At 63.0% G+C, this 14,661-nt stretch overlaps 2 protein-coding genes across 2 annotated transcripts in view; one reads left to right on the top strand and one right to left on the bottom strand.

The window, feature by feature from the left end:
* CIB1 (calcium and integrin binding 1) lies at positions 1-6,148 on the top strand. The gene is made up of 7 exons (XM_077828254.1): positions 1-174; positions 717-751; positions 2,344-2,446; positions 2,895-3,048; positions 3,418-3,536; positions 3,649-3,737; positions 4,796-6,148. The coding sequence occupies exons 1-7, from the start codon at positions 124-126 to the stop codon at positions 4,815-4,817; spliced, it is 573 nt and encodes a 190-aa protein (XP_077684380.1). The 5' UTR covers positions 1-123; the 3' UTR covers positions 4,818-6,148.
* A 2,499-nt stretch (positions 6,149-8,647) lies between these two features.
* SEMA4B (semaphorin 4B) overlaps positions 8,648-14,661 on the bottom strand; it is a 29,305-nt gene continuing 23,291 nt past the window's right edge. The window contains exons 9-14 of the mRNA XM_077828915.1: positions 12,738-12,888; positions 12,143-12,353; positions 11,933-12,048; positions 10,965-11,137; positions 10,644-10,738; positions 8,648-10,220 (exon numbers count right to left, since the gene is read on the bottom strand). Of these exons, the coding sequence (XP_077685041.1) occupies positions 9,436-10,220; positions 10,644-10,738; positions 10,965-11,137; positions 11,933-12,048; positions 12,143-12,353; positions 12,738-12,888 (1,531 nt within the window). The 3' untranslated portion in view covers positions 8,648-9,435. The remainder of the gene's footprint in view (positions 10,221-10,643; positions 10,739-10,964; positions 11,138-11,932; positions 12,049-12,142; positions 12,354-12,737; positions 12,889-14,661) is intronic.

Genomic DNA, 14,661 nt, shown 5'->3' with positions numbered 1-14,661 from the left:
GGCGGCCCTTGGGGGGCGTTGCCATGGGGCGGTGTCCTGGAGACGGAGACTTGGCGGCGGGGCGGCCGGAAGCGGAGGGGCGAAGGGCCCGGCCGGAGTCGCGGAAGTTGGTCTGGGGCCGCCATGGGGGGCTCGGCCAGTCAGCTGCCGCGGGACCTGCTGGACGAGTACCAGGTACCCCCGGGCCGGGCGCTTCCCCCCCACCCGAGCGCGCCCCCCCGGCCCCTCCCCCCCTCGAGCGCCCCCCCCACCGGGCCGGGCCCCTCCCCCCACCCGCCCGAGCGCGCCTCCTCCCCAACCCTCCGGGCTGGGCCCTTCCCCCCCAACCCGAGCGCGCCCCCCCCGTCGGCCCGGGCCCCTCCTCCCCTCGAGCGCCCCCCCCACCGGGCCGGGCCCCTCCCCCCACCCACCCGAGCGCCCCTCCCCCTCCATCCGGCCTGGCTCCCCCCAGCCTGGGCTCCCCCCTGCGCTTCCCCAGCAGCACCGCGGGCCCTGCTCGCTCCGCTGCCTCCTCCGGCCAGGGGCGCCTGGCCTGGCCCCTCCTTGCCGCTGAGCCCAGTAGGGCTCTGGGACCCCCCCCAGTAGGGCTCTGGGACCCCCCCGTAGGGCTCTGGGCCGAGCTGCCTGCGACCCCCAGGCTGGCGCCGAGAGCCCCCCCTCAGCTGAGGTGCCCTGGCAGACGTGCAGGGTTAACTTTCCTCTTTTCTCTTTCCCAGGAGCTGACCTTTCTGACCAAGCAGGAGATCTTGCTGTAAGCACTTCTCGGGCTGACTTTCCTTCCCGGCCCCACAGACCGCTCAGAAGCTAGTGCTGAGCTGTGGGGCCAGGCCTATACACGAGGAGGCAGGCCAGATGCTGGCCCTTGGGGTAGCAGCCCCCAGCCCACGTGGGGAGGGGGAGAGTAATTGCAGGCAGAAGGTGCCAGAGCTCAGTGGGGAGGGGTCTGTGTGGAGCTGGACCCAGACGTGAGGTTGTTGCTCCTGGGCAGTGAGGGGCAGCAGCAGAGGCCTCCAAGAGCAGCCGGGCTCTCGGGCTGAGCACAGGCTAGACGGTCTCTGCTAGGTGACCTGTAGGGCCTGCCTGGCGGACAGTGAGAAGGTTAGACAAGAAACAGTCTCTGATTCAAACAATGCTGCCCTGCTGCTTCCCAGTATGGGGGCTGCTGCTCCGGGGGAGCCCTGGTGTTCATACAGCCCTAGAGTCAGAGTGGCCTGAACCTGCTTGTACGCTGATCCGCCCTGCTGCGCCCTGAGTGCAAGAGCCGGTGCAGGGGCACTTTATTCCTTTGCTCCAAGTTGCTGGGGTGTTGGCATCTGTTGCATTGCACCCTGAAGTAGGTAGAGGTGGATATGGAAGCATGGCCTAGGGGTCAAGCATCCCAGCCCCTGGCGCTTGCAAAGCGGGAGGGGAGTGTGGTGCAGCAGTGGGCAGTGGCCAGGTAGCGCTTCCCTTCTGACCGGGAGCCTCTTCCTGCTCTTGCTCCCCGTCTCGGTGTGTTTCCTGGCACAAGGGCACTTTGAACCTAGCCCTCTGTGCGCTGGACTTTGCTTCAGGGTGTGGTGGCTTCTTGGTGTTTCTAGCCTGCTGCTCTCTGGCTTTACAGGCTGTGCTGATGGGCCGCTTGAGGCGAAACAGGAAAAATAAGATCTCCGGGCTGGGCCATGTGTCAGCGTCTGGCCTACTGATACTATGATGCTGTAGCTGCGAATGTCCATGGGCTCTGCCCAGGGCCTTGTCTAATGCAGCTTTGCTGCGTGTGAAGCTGTTGGCATAAACTCAGCCTAGCCTGGTTGCCAGTGGCACCCTGGCTGAGAGCGAGTCCTGCAATGTGGGCCAGGCCCAGACTGTTGGTCCTGCACGGGAGTCCTGTGTGGTGACATCCCTGCTGCGTCCCTTCCTGGCACCCACCCAGCCCTGTAACCTCTGCAGCTGCCTCAGAGCTGAGAGGGGGAGAGCACGGCAGCCTGGCATAGGCTAGAGTCTGAGTGCCCCCCTGTGAAAGGACAGGAGTGGGGCAGGGGGTCACAGTGGGGTGTGTCTCGGAGCTGGCACAGGTGGAAGTGTGGATATTGCGGTGCCTGTAGAGGATAGAGAAGAGAGCTGGCCTGACGGGGACTGATCAGCTAACACTGTTCCTCCTCCCTCACCCCTTGTTTGCGTCAGGGTGTTGTTTCTGGTGTAGCATGGGGAGCGTGCTCAGGGCTGGGGAATAGTCACCCGCTCCAGGCAGCTCTGGGGAAGAATTACCCCTCCACCTCGGCAGGGCTCCCAGCTGAGCTCAGCAGCCTCTGACCCAGACTGTTAGCAGCTCTGCCATGCTCTAATTGTTCTTGTCTCCCAAAGTGCCCACAAGAGATTCAGTGAGCTGCTGCCAAAGGAGGAGAGGGAGAGTATCCTGCTGAAAAGAGTCCCCAAGAGCAAGATCCTCACACTGCCTGAACTGAGGGTATGGTGCACACCCCCTGCTGCTTGGCCTCCCCCCACCCTGCCCTAGCAGGAACGAGGTCAGACCCTCTGATCTCTTGGTTCTGGGCCAAGACTTGGGTCCTGCCTGGGGGGCAGCTGCAAATTGTTTTGGGCGTGCTCTGCAATCAGGGAGGCGGTTCCAGTCACGGTGAGTTTGCTCCACTTCCCATTCCCTGCTGAGCTGCCAGGGCTGGGGGAAGAGGTGTCCGTCAGCATGGAGCCCAGCTTCTCAGGCCATGCAGGTGCTGCAGGGACCTGACGGCAGGGGGCTAACCAGGAGCAAATGGAGTTGCACAGGAAGTTCTAAGGGTCTCCACCCAGCCAGGGATTTTAAGGCTGGAAGGGACCATTGTGATCATCTGCCTGCCCTGCCCCTACTGGGAAGCCCTGGTGCCTCACTCCAGTGTTGACTCCACATGTGTTGACAGGCAAACCCGTTCCAGGACCGGATCTGCCGGGTCTTCTCCACTGCAGAGGATGGGGATGGCAGCATGTCCTTCGAAGACTTCCTTGACCTGCTGAGCGTCTTCAGTGACTCAGCCACAGCGGAGATCAAATCCCACTATGCCTTCCGCATCTTCGGTAGAGATCAGCTAGGCCCCGGGGTGACTGCTCTGCTTCGCCGCCCCGGCTGTGCAGAGGGGGCTTGGGGTGGCTGCCGCTCCCAGGGGTTGCTCTCATGGAGGGGGTCACTTCAGGAACCTGCTGTCCATGGATGACTTTGCCCAGCTGCAGTCTGAGGTGCTTGGAGCAGGTTGTGGTGTTAGCCAGTCCTACCCCAGCTCCAATGAGGAGGCTGCGAGGCCCCCAGGGCAAGCCTGAGGCCCAGCCAAGAACCCTTCTCTGGGAACACTCCTGCTTGGGAATCTCCTGTGTCACTAGGCCATTGTCATGGAAACAGGATCTCATGGGCAAATGACTCTGATGATAACCTGGACGTTTCCCCCAAAGATTTTGATGACGATGGGATCCTGGACAGGAAGGACCTGGAGAAGCTGGTGAACTGCCTGACAGGGGAAGGAGATGAGACTAGGCTGAGTGAGTCAGAGATGGATCAGCTCATCCAGAACGTGAGTGCAACAAGCCTGGCATCTGTGGGGCTTGGCCTGAGGGCTCGCTGGACCTGCTGTGTGGGGTTGCTCACGCAGGCTTTGAGGGCTGGTGTTTCCCTTTCCCTGACAGATCCTGGAGGAGTCCGATATTGACAAGGATGGGACCATTAACCTCTCTGAGTTCCAGCATGTCATTTCTCGTTCACCGGACTTTGCCAGGTACCCATGTCTCCGCTGCCTGCTGCAGTGTCTGACTGGAGAAAATCCAGCACTTGCTAGGCAGAGAAAGCTAGCCAGTGGGTAGAAGGGGGGGTTGCTTAACTCTCTGTGCGGAGTGGGCACAGATCTCTCAGCTGGTAGCAGGGCTAAAAGCGCAGACATGGACTTTTTACAGCAGCTCCTCGCTAGTGAAGAAACCTTTGCCCATCTCTAGCCCCATCCACTGAGGCCTCGCAATGCACGGGGGACGCTTCCTAAAGTACCAAAGTCCTGGTTCAATGGGGCTGTGGCTCCTGACCCCTTCCTAGCAAGCTGTATCGTGGCAGCGCCCAGATGCGCCACTCATTTGTCTGGTCTCCAGCCCCTTCTACCGGGTGCTGTATGTAAGTGGAGAGCCAGTACCTGCCCTGAAGAGCTTGCAGACAGAACGCAGCTGGTGGAGCGGGAGGAAGGGCTCTTATCTCCATGCTGCCCGTGGGGCAGGGAGTGATTCGCCAGTCACACAGGGAGGCTGTAGCAGAGCTGGGAGTAGAATCCATGGCTACAGATCCCAGGCCAGTCTCATTACCACCGGCCTGTCCTTCCTGCTTCACAACCAGAATGAGCGCCGCCCGGCCACGGCAGGGCCTTCTCCTTTCACGGGGGGACGGAGGCACAGGATTTGCTTGTCCACAGTCACACCATGGCAGCAGGAGAACCCAGCTCTCCCATCTTCTAGTCCTGAGCCTCACGCACCAGACTGCCCTCCTGCCCCCATTCTAGGGCTCATGCACCCCCTTCCTTGGCCACTTGACTCCTCTAGCTTGTTTCTTTGCTAGCTTGTTGGGGGCTCTCTGACCATGCTCAGGGTATCCAGGGTGCACCCCCCTCAAGCCATTGGCAGGAGATGTCCAGAATCCTCTTTTAAATACCAGCTGCATTCTGCTTGGGTCTGCCATGTCCCCTTTGAGCTCCATGGTGCATATAGCCCTTCCCCTGCCACCGGGAGACGGTGCCCTCAGCGAGTAGCTCCCCTGTGGCTTAGCATGTGAGAATGGGCTGGTCACTGTCTCTTTCAGTTCCTTCAAGATCGTGCTGTGATGGCGCCATGTCCCTTCCAACAGAGGTGTCCTGTGGCTGGCTGTGCCCATGGTCTGTCCCTTCCTAGCCTGCTGCGTGGCTCTGCACCATCTCTGCACAGTGTCTGGATCCTTCCCCCTCTGGCAAACAGATGCAATAATATTGGTGACTCCAGTACTGTGCTAGGAGTCCGGTGTCTTGGAGCACTCCTTCCATAGTGCCTTATGCAGGGCTCCACGGGACAAGGCCTCTCTTGCCCAGTGTGCTGTGCCTTCTGTGCTCTTCTTGGTCTGCAGGGGTAGGGTCACAGGGTCCTTAATGCAGCTGCCTTGTGCTTCAAACAAACTCCTGGCCCATGGAGGCTACAGGTCCCAGCCTGTCAAGCCATACCTGGATCAGAGCAGAGGCTGCTGGGATCAACATGGCACAAAGCATGCTGGGATTTTTGGTCTCCATGGGCTATATTTTCATGGGCTTCCTCCTATGCAAACCAGGTGCAGTCCTCTGGGCCTACCCTGGACATCCTGAGCTGGAGAGGGGAACTCCTGCTAGGGGCCTGTGATAATCCAGGGCTCATCCTCCTGAGCCTCTCTTTGTGCCTTCCACTAGCAAACTGGCAGCTAGGACTCCAGCAAGGAGTCCTTGTGGATGCAGTGGGCCTGGCTGGCTCCCTGAGGCTGCCTCACATGAGCCAGGGGTCTGGCAAAGGAATGTAGCACAAGGGGCTTGTTTTACTATGCAATAATGTAACTGGCACCTTAAAAAGCTGCAGTGCCGCAGCTTTGCCCACTTCCCAGCTCCCTCCTGCGGGACCATGCACAGCTTTCTGCTCAGCCAGAGTCGGAGGGGGGGCCTGGCAGGGCCTGGCACGGGCCACAGCAGTCACAGGGCTGACAGGGCCACAGCTGAGAACTGACTTGTAAAGCTTCCACCTGTGCCACTCCCAGTCTGCCCTGCCCTGGGAGTCAGTGTGTCTGCCAGCGCCTACCTCCCTTCCTGAAGCAGCAGCTGATTCCTGTTGTCAGGCACCCTGGCCCTGGGTCCTTGCCCGGCTACTCAGGTGACGCAGGCCTGGGGAAGGCCATGGCTGTCAGGCAGGACGCTCCACTCTGCGGTCCCACCCTGCCGGCTGCTACCTGATGTGGTGTTAGTGCCTATCAGGGGAGCAAAGATTCAGGGTGTCTGTCTTTCTTTCTACCCTGTCTTACACGTGGTAAAGCAGCTGGCTTCCCCGTGCCGCTCTGCTGGGCGCTCCCGCACCATGGGGGAGCATGCCTGCAGTACTCTGCACTGGGCAGGGAGCTGCTCAGCCACGTGTGGAGAATGAATAAAGAGCTGGAGTCTTACCCTTGGGCCTGTCTCCTGTGTGTGTGGGGGGGGAAGACGGGGGGGTCGGTTTCCCCACCCCCAGGATGAGGAGCCCCTGAGCCATGCTCTGGGCAGCCTGCAGCAAGCTGCCATCACCTGGACTACTGGAGGCTGCAGGCTGCCTCCTGGGCTGGATGTGTCCAGCCAGATGGGACAGAGGCTATAGTCTCTCCTGCCCAATCACTGGCACTCCTTGCTCCTCAGGGTTAATGGGCCCTGAATCCTCTCCCTCCCCGTCCATTCACTGTTCCTATTACAGGACTCAGAGGAGCAGCCGTGTTAGTCTGTATCCGCAAAAAGAAAAGGAGGACGTGTGGCACCTTAGAGACTTTAACAAATTTATTTGAGCATAAGCTTTTGTGAGCTACAGCTCACTTCATCGGATGCTGTAGCTCACGAAAGCTTGTGCTCAAATAAATGTTAGTCTCTAAGGTGCCACAAGTCCTCTTGTTCCTATTACGTCTCCCTCCCACTCTAGTGAAGAGGAGTGCAGCATGGGCATATCCTAGGGGCTGCAGGGCCCATCCCTTGATGAGACTGGGGGCCTGCCTATTCCTAGCAGAGCGATGGACTCCTGCCCCCAATGCTCTGGGTGGGGGAAGCTGTGCTCGGCTTGGGGGTTTCCTGGCAGCGCTAAAGGAGTTTGTTTCCAGTCTGAGTCCAGGGACCGAGCTGCCTGGAGCAGCGAGAGCCTTGTGCCTGTCATGGGGTGGGGGGAATTATGCAGTGGACACCTCAGCTGTCAGAACTGCCAAACTCCAGGGAGGCCTCTCCCAGAGCCAGCAGCCAGCCGCTCTCACGCTTGGGTCTGCAGAAAGGCGAGTATTAGAGATGGGCTTTCCCCAAGGGCCTAATGGCACCATAACCTGCCTCACTAACCCCAGGGGCATGGTATTGCACACGGTCTGGCCTGTGGCTAGACTTCTGCCCGTGTGTGGCCTGTGCAAACATGCCCCAGGGATGGGACACATAACTAACAGACTGGTCTACTTAAAACTGTCCAGTAACACTGCAGCAAGAACCGTGCACTCCCAGGGCTGAGAGGGGTTTTTAGAAGGGTCAATGACCGTGTGGTAGCACCTGGCAGTGGGTCTCGCACCTGGCTGAGGCCACTAGATCCTACTGAACTGTAAGGGCTCAACAAGAGGGAGTAAAGAAGGTGGAAATTCAAGTCTATCTCTCTCTTCCCTGCATAGTGGTGCAGCCGAGCAGCTGGAGAGCTTGCTATGGGTGGGGGTCAAAGGTCCAAATGCTGCTTCCCCACGTAGAAAAGCGCCCTGCCATGAAGCTGAGCTCTGGGGCCTGGCATTAGGGGGCAGTGCCCAGGCCAACCAAATGGGGGCATTTGGCTGAAAGAAGGTTTGAAACAGAATGTACAGGCTTTTCATTACCACGGCCTTATAGGTCAGCCAAGGCTGGCTGGCCTCCTGGGGCCAGGGGCCCATACGTGAGCCCTACTGTCTCATGAGACCTCATTTAAAATCAGCTCCTGCCCTGATCACCGAGAGCCGCACGCCCCGGGCACAGCCCCCCACACGCTGGCTTGGCACAGGAGCACTTGTAGCTTGGGAGGAGCAGGTTCTCAGCTCCGCCTGGGAGCCCCTGAGCACGGACAACTCCCTGGGAGGGAGGCGGTTCTCTCTGTGGACTAGCTGCTGGGGAGAAGAGACCACCTCTGCCAGTGTGTTTCCCAGCTGTTTGCTGAGAGCCGAGCACTGGTGAGACTCAGGAACGCCACCTGCGGTTCCAGGTTCAGGACAAGAGTGTGGTCGAGCGGCTACACACCCTTCTGCCCCATCCCCCTCCACACCCTGGTGGTTCCTGTCGCTCCCAGCCTGCCCCAGTCCTCGCCCCCGTGGGTCAAGCCCTTCCGCTCGCTGCCAGGAGCACAGCAGACTATCTCTCTGCTCTCCGGTCTGAAGGCCAGCACCCGAGAGGAGCACCGGCAGAGAAAGTCCCTCCACCCTGGGCTGGGGCCCGCTCAGTCGTGCTGTGGGGCTGGCCTGCAGTAGGAGCCGTGGGGGGCCAGAGTACACTCCCTGCACACCAATTTTCAGAGAATGGAGCTGCCAAGCTCTCATCAGGCTACTGAACACGGCCCTGCTAAGAATGTTCCAGCCTTACACCCTGGCCAAGTTTTCGTAGGAACAGTAAAAGGCAGCTGGCGGCAGCAGGGGGACCCCCCCCCGCAATTCCCCTCCACTTCACAGCCTGCAAGCTTCAGTGCTGCTCAATGAAGTGGTTACAAGAAATGTTACCATGGATTGGCCCTGGTCTCTCAAAGGGCTGAATCTTCCCCAAAGTGTTCAGGCCGAGGCAGCCCTCCAGCATGGGGCATTTCAGCCTGAGCGGTTATAACCTGGCAGTGTTACAATTCACTGAGCAGGGGTTTCTGCTGGGAAGCGCTGAGCAACTCTGGCTGCAGGTGTCTCTCGCAGGCCCATCTCTGCTCACAGCCCCGTCACGCCCCAGGGACAGCGCACTCACCGAGACCACACGGGGACTTTATATAAAAAAGACAGACAACAACAACTCATTTCTGTGCAAGAACCTCCGCGAACGCCGTGAGCCGGTATGGTGACAGCACTCCCACAACGGCGCCAGGGAGCTGTGGCTTGGACGCTCAGTTCACATTGTCACATTGTAAAAACAACCCAAAACCCAAACGCACAGAACATGCCCCAGACCCAGCTCCCGGCAGGCGCCAGGTGAATGTCTGCACAGGGCTCAGGACGTCACAGCAGGATGGGGAATGAGGGGGATGAGACACAGACGAACTCTCCTGCCTGGCCACAGAACGGGCTCCACACGCAGGCAGCAGCAGGTCCCTGTCGCTTGCTCACACGTGTCAGCGTTAGACATGCCCCACGTGGCCAGGTCCGCCCCACGTGGCCAGGTCCGCCCCACTAAGGCGCGCAGGTCCCCACTGCACCTCTCCCAGCACCAGAGCTCCTGGGCCTTCCTGGAACGCCCTGCTCCTGCACCAGGCAACGGCCCCTGGCTGCCAGAGCTGTCCCACGGGTGGCAGGGCTGGGGCAAGGGCTGCCAGGGAGCGTGAGTGCCTCCCAGATACACAGAGGGGCTCTGCCGCCCCGAGAACCCCGCTGGAGAATGTGCTACATTGTGCTGGGCAGTTTGCAGGTCACTGTTACAGCCGGGGTCGGTGGCTGCAGGGTGAGGTGGGGCAACCCTGATGGCACAGGTCTCTGGGAAGGCTCAGCGCAGCCGGGGCTGGTGCGGCTCACGGGCTCAGCTCATGCCCCCAGCCTGGTCACACCACAGAGTCCCGAATTTCAGAGCCCAGCCGCACCCGGGGTCTCTGGCAGGCTGGAGAGACCTCCACAAAGCTCTCGCGGACGCTGAGAGGCCTCTTCTCGGAGTGGGAGAAGGCCGAGCTGGCGCCCGGGGGCGCGTGCGGGGGGGTGCTGATGTAGCTGTCGGTCAGGGCCTGGTAGCCCTTGTGGTCGGGTGCCGTGCTGGGCAGGCTGCTGCCATTGAGGGGCAGGCTCTCGACGGGCAGCCCCACCTTCCGGTGGCCCCCGCCGGGGCACTCGCCCGGCTTGAGGAAGGCCTTCATGCTGTCCCGGTGCCGGCAGAGCACCAAGAGAGCCAGCAGCAGCAGCGCGGCCCCGAACAGCGCGCACATGACCAGGAACTCGGGCCAGTAGCTCCTGCCGTCCTGCCGGGAGGAGACGCCGCCCACGGCAGAGGTGCTGCGGGAGGTGCTGATGGTCTCCATGGCGTCCTGGCCAGGCAGGCGCCTGCCCGCGGCGTCCGGGGGCCCGTGCAGCGCCGGGGACAGCTCCTCCACACCCACGCAGTAGCTCGCCATCAGCTTCTGGAAGCCCTCCTCCAGCGACCAGCACTCGTAGGTGCCCAGCCGCTCCAGGCTGCCCACCAGGATGAGGGCTCCATCCGGCAGCACCAGGTAGGAGGAGTTGATCTGGGTCCCATTGTGCACCCACAGCCGCGAGGCCAAGTTGGACAGAAGCCGGCACGGCAGGGGCCTGACCGCGTTGGGCAGGAGCCGGATCTGCTGACACTGCGGTCCCTCTGCTGCGGAGTACGCCACACAGGCGGGTCAGGAACCGCTCCAGCCAGCCGCCCTCCCACTGCCCATGCCAGGCCCGGGCCACCCCTGGGCTGTGGCAATGGCCGAATCTCACATGTGATGGGGGGGGCTCTCCTGGCTCCCCGGAGAATGGGGGTGGCCATTGGGGACCCAGCTCTGGGTTGTGGCAGGGTGCACGCGAGGGGTGTGTTCTCACTCTGGGAGCGGGGTGGCAGCCATGTGCTCCGAGAGCACCCCCAGCTGGCCAGGCCTGGCACTGACGCCACCCGCCCTTCGCAGGGAAATGGCAGCTAGAATGGACAAATGGGGGATCCTCTTGGATCCTTGTGCAGAGGTCCCAGAGCCCCCCGCCCCACAGCAGGCTTGCACACCCCACCCCAGCGGGTCCTGCCCCAAGGCCTCCTTACCTGGGGATCGGAGAAGGGGGGGGATGGGCAGGGACACGTTGGCTGCTTGGCAGAGCCTCTCTGTGTCAGCGTCTTCAATATCCTGGGCCCAGGGTCTGCAGGGAGAGACTCGCAGTCAGCACGGCCTGTGCAGGGAGGGGGCGAGGAGCAGGGCAGAGGAGGCAGGGCCAAGCTGCGGGGGAGGGCAGAGCTGAGAGGGGTGAAGGTGCGGGCGGCTGGGCTGAGAGTGGCTGGGCTGAAGGGTGACCGAGCGGGGCTAGGGGCTGGGGCGGGGCAGCCGAGCGGGGCGGGGCTGGCGGAGCCCAGGAGTCCGGCACTTACCGGGGGTGCAGCGACAGCTGCAGGTGATACTGGGCGACGCTGCGGCACGCGTCCCCGCTCCAGGCGCAGTAGGGGTCCCGGGACAGGACGCATTCCCCACAGCTCCTGTACAGGCTGCAGTTGGAGACGGGCACCTGGGCCACGGCGGAGTAAGAGGCAGCATAAAGCAGGCCCTGTGCAGGAGAGAGCAGAGTGAGCCAGCGTGTGTCACCGAGGAGGCGTCACCGGATGGGATCTATGTGGCAGGTGCCATTCACAAAACCCACGTTCACCCGTCGTCTGTGTCTGAGATCCCCGCCCCGTCGGCAGGCAGGAAAAGGCTAAGTGGGCTCTGCTGACTGGCGTTTCCCCTGCAGGGTATGGGGCGGAGCACCGCTCTGGGGAGAGAGGCTCTGGGGTACATGCTGAGCAGGCCAGAGGAGTCCTGGAGCAGCCCAGCGGGGCCAGAAGGGCTGAGCCAAGCCACGCTCTGGTTGTGAGTTTCTGTTGCTAAAGCCAAACCGGGGGGACAGAGTTTGCCTGAGTTCCTGATGCTGGGCAGTACCTGCAGAGCAGCCCCTGTCACCTGGCTCCCCCCAGGGGACGGGGGCATTGGTTTTCCCTGACGAGCCTGTTTCAGTGCAGGAAACCCTACCAAGGGAGGGAGGAAGCCAGAGCCAGCCATGGTGGGAGCCATTCGGCAATGAGGAGAAGTGAGCTCAGGCTTGGCCCTGGCTCCTCAGTTTGCCCCAAAGGCTGACCGAGAGCACTTGGCCCCTCTGGGTGTGCCCAGCCTAAGGGCAGCAGGAACAGGGAGGATGGCTGGGCACAGCGCCATGCAGAAGGCAGCTCCAAGGCTGTGTATGGGAGCGGCTCCTGCTCCCCCCTCCCGCTCGCCCTGAGGCACATGCCTCCAGCCCCCTGCCGTTGCCTGCTGAGGGAGGGCAGGGTGAGGATGCAGGAGTTTCCCATCATGCTCGCTGCCTTGCCTGGCTCTGGTCCAGCAGCAGCTTGTGGACGGGGTGGCCGGCGTGGAAAAGGCGGATCTCCTCGATGATGTGCACTTTCTGGTTCACGCTCACGGCCTTGTGCAGTCGCCCGTCGTCTGCAACGCACAAAGCGGGGGGCACTGAGTCGAGCCAGCCAGGCTGGGAACACCCTGCCTGGCTGGCCCCCACCAGCTCCCCAGGGAGACCCACCTGTGCCCAGGAAGAGGACGTCGTAGGTGTGGTGCAGGCCCCGCACGCGCTGCACGCAGATCTGCTGGTAGTGCACACGGCCCTGCAGCAGGAGCGGCTGGCTCCGGATGGCGCCGTCCATCAGGAAATGGTCCTTGATGAAATTCAGTACGCGGTCCGGCATCTGGAGAGACGAGTTGATTTTCATGTGCCGCGTGCGGCTGGTGATGCACTGGCGGGGCAGAGAGGAAGAGAGCTAGACACACGGACAGCACAGCCCTGCAGCACCGGGACAGCCCCACGGCCTGCAGTCCCAGGGCACAGCCCCAGCAGGGAGAGCGCATAGCTGGCTGGCGGCATTCGTGAGGGCCAGCGCACACACAGGGGCTGAGTGCTGGCACCTTTCACACCAGCCTCTCCTGGCCCCCCGGAGCTGCAGCAGCCCCTGCTAACAACCTGGGAAGGAGCTCAAGGAAACGACCAGGAGGCGCTGGAAGGCGGCAGTATGGATTGGCTCAGGCTGTGCTGGTGTGACCAGGCTGGAGAGTCCAGTGCCCCGAGAAGCAGGCAGGTTTGGGGCAAGTCCTGCCCGGGGTGCTGGGAGAGGGGGACATACCGCTCCGGGCCGGGGTTCTGGCGGATGGCTGGTGTCCGTGTACCATTGCTGCGTCTCACGGTTCACCTCCTTGTAGAGTCCACCGAAGGCCTTCTGCACATCGCGCATGGCAAAGGCACATACGGCCGAGCTGCCCGGGCCCCCTTTGTTCCTGGCACCAGAGGGGAAATCAGCAGCTAAAAAGGGTCCTGGAACCGCCCAGAGACACCCAGCCCCTGCATAGCCCCAGCAGACAGCTCAGCCCCTGCCGGGTGGGCTGGGCACAATCCACCTGACACACAGCTCCCCACAGCACCTGGACCAGGCAAACAGCTGGGACACGCAACGGAAGGGGAAGAGCTGTCAGCAGCTGCAGCCAGCGCCCCCTAGCGGGAAAAGGCCCCGTGCCCCATTCCCCGCCCCTCTGAGCCAGCCAGTCCCCCAACCTGGGCCCATATCAGAGACAGCGCGCCCAGCGGGGAAAGGCCCCATGTTCCATTCCCCACCCCCCTGAGCCAGCCAGTCCCTGCCCTCGGGCCAGATCAGAGACAGCACCCCCAGCGGGGAAAGGCCCCGTGTCCCATTCCCTGCCCCCCTTAGCCAGCCAGTCCCTGCCCTGGGGCCAGATCAGAGACAGCACCCCCAGCGGGGAAAGGCCCCGTGCCCCATTCCCTGCCCCCCTGAGCCAGCCAGTCCCTGCCCTGGGGCCATATCAGAGACAGCGCCCCCAGCGGGGAAAGGCCCCGTGCCCCATTCCCTGCCCCCCTTAGCCAGCCAGTCCCCAACCCTGGGGCCAGATCAGAGACAGCACCCCCAGCGGGGAAAGGCCCCGTGCCCCATTCCCTGCCCCCCTGAGCCAGCCAGTCCCTGCCCTGGGGCCAGATCAGAGACAGCGCCCCCAGCGGGGAAAGGCCCCGTGCCCCATTCCCTGCCCCCCTGAGCCAGCCAGTCCCTGCCCTGGGGCCAGATCAGAGACAGCGCCCCCAGCGGGGAAAGGCCCCGTGCCCCATTCCCCACCCCCCTGAGCCAGCCAGTCCCTGCCCTCGGGCCAGATCAGAGACAGCACCCCCAGCGGGGAAAGGCCCCGTGCCCCATTCCCTGCCCCCCTTAGCCAGCCAGTCCCTGCCCTGGGGCCAGATCAGAGACAGCGCCCCCAGCGGGGAAAGGCCCCGTGCCCCATTCCCTGCCCCCCTGAGCCAGCCAGTCCCTGCCCTGGGGCCAGATCAGAGACAGCGCCCCTAGCGGGGACAGGCCCCGTGCCCCATTCCCTGCCCCCCTGAGCCAGCCAGTCCGTGCCCTGGGGCCAGATCAGAGACAGCACCCCCAGCGGGGAAAGGCCCCGTGCCCCATTCCCTGCCCCCCTTAGCCAGCCAGTCCCTGCCCTCGGGCCAGATCAGAGACAGCGCCCCCAGCGGGGAAAGGCCCCGTGCCCCATTCCCTGCCCCCCTTAGCCAGCCAGTCCCCAACCCTGGGCCCATATCAGAGACAGCGCGCTCAGCGGGGAAAGGCCCCGTGCCCCATTCCCTGCCCCCCTGAGCCAGCCAGTCCCTGCCCTGGGGCCAGATCAGAGACAGCACCCCCAGCGGGGAAAGGCCCCGTGCCCCATTCCCTGCCCCCCTGAGCCAGCCAGTCCCTGCCCTGGGGCCAGATCAGAGACAGCGCCCCCAGCGGGGAAAGGCCCCATGCCCCATTCCCCACCCCTCTGAGCCAGCCAGTCCCCAACCCTGGGGCCAGATCAGAGACAGCACCCCCAGCGGGGAAAGGCCCCGTGCCCCATTCCCCACCCCCCTGAGCCAGCCAGTCCCCCACCCTGGGCCCATATCAGAGACAGCGCCCCTAGCGGGGACAGGCCCCGTGCCCCATTCCCTGCCCCCCTGAGCCAGCCAGTCCCTGCCCTGGGGCCAGATCAGAGACAGCGCCCCCAGGGGGGAAAGGCCCCGTGCCC

The sequence above is a fragment of the Eretmochelys imbricata genome, chromosome 10 (assembly GCF_965152235.1).
Source record: "Eretmochelys imbricata isolate rEreImb1 chromosome 10, rEreImb1.hap1, whole genome shotgun sequence".
NCBI lineage: Eukaryota > Metazoa > Chordata > Testudines > Cheloniidae > Eretmochelys > Eretmochelys imbricata.
This window is presented reverse-complemented; position numbering and strand designations above follow the sequence as displayed.

Bases quoted from the DNA above. Each gene is read 5' to 3' on its own strand.
- CIB1 (XM_077828254.1), top strand. From the start codon at position 124: ATGGGGGGCTCGGCCAGTCAGCTGCCGCGGGACCTGCTGGACGAGTAC. The intron at 752-2,343 runs GTAAGCACTTCT...TGTCTCCCAAAG, and splicing joins ACCAAGCAGGAGATCTTGCT to TGCCCACAAGAGATTCAGTG. The intron at 3,738-4,795 runs GTACCCATGTCT...TGTCTCTTTCAG, and splicing joins CGTTCACCGGACTTTGCCAG to TTCCTTCAAGATCGTGCTGT.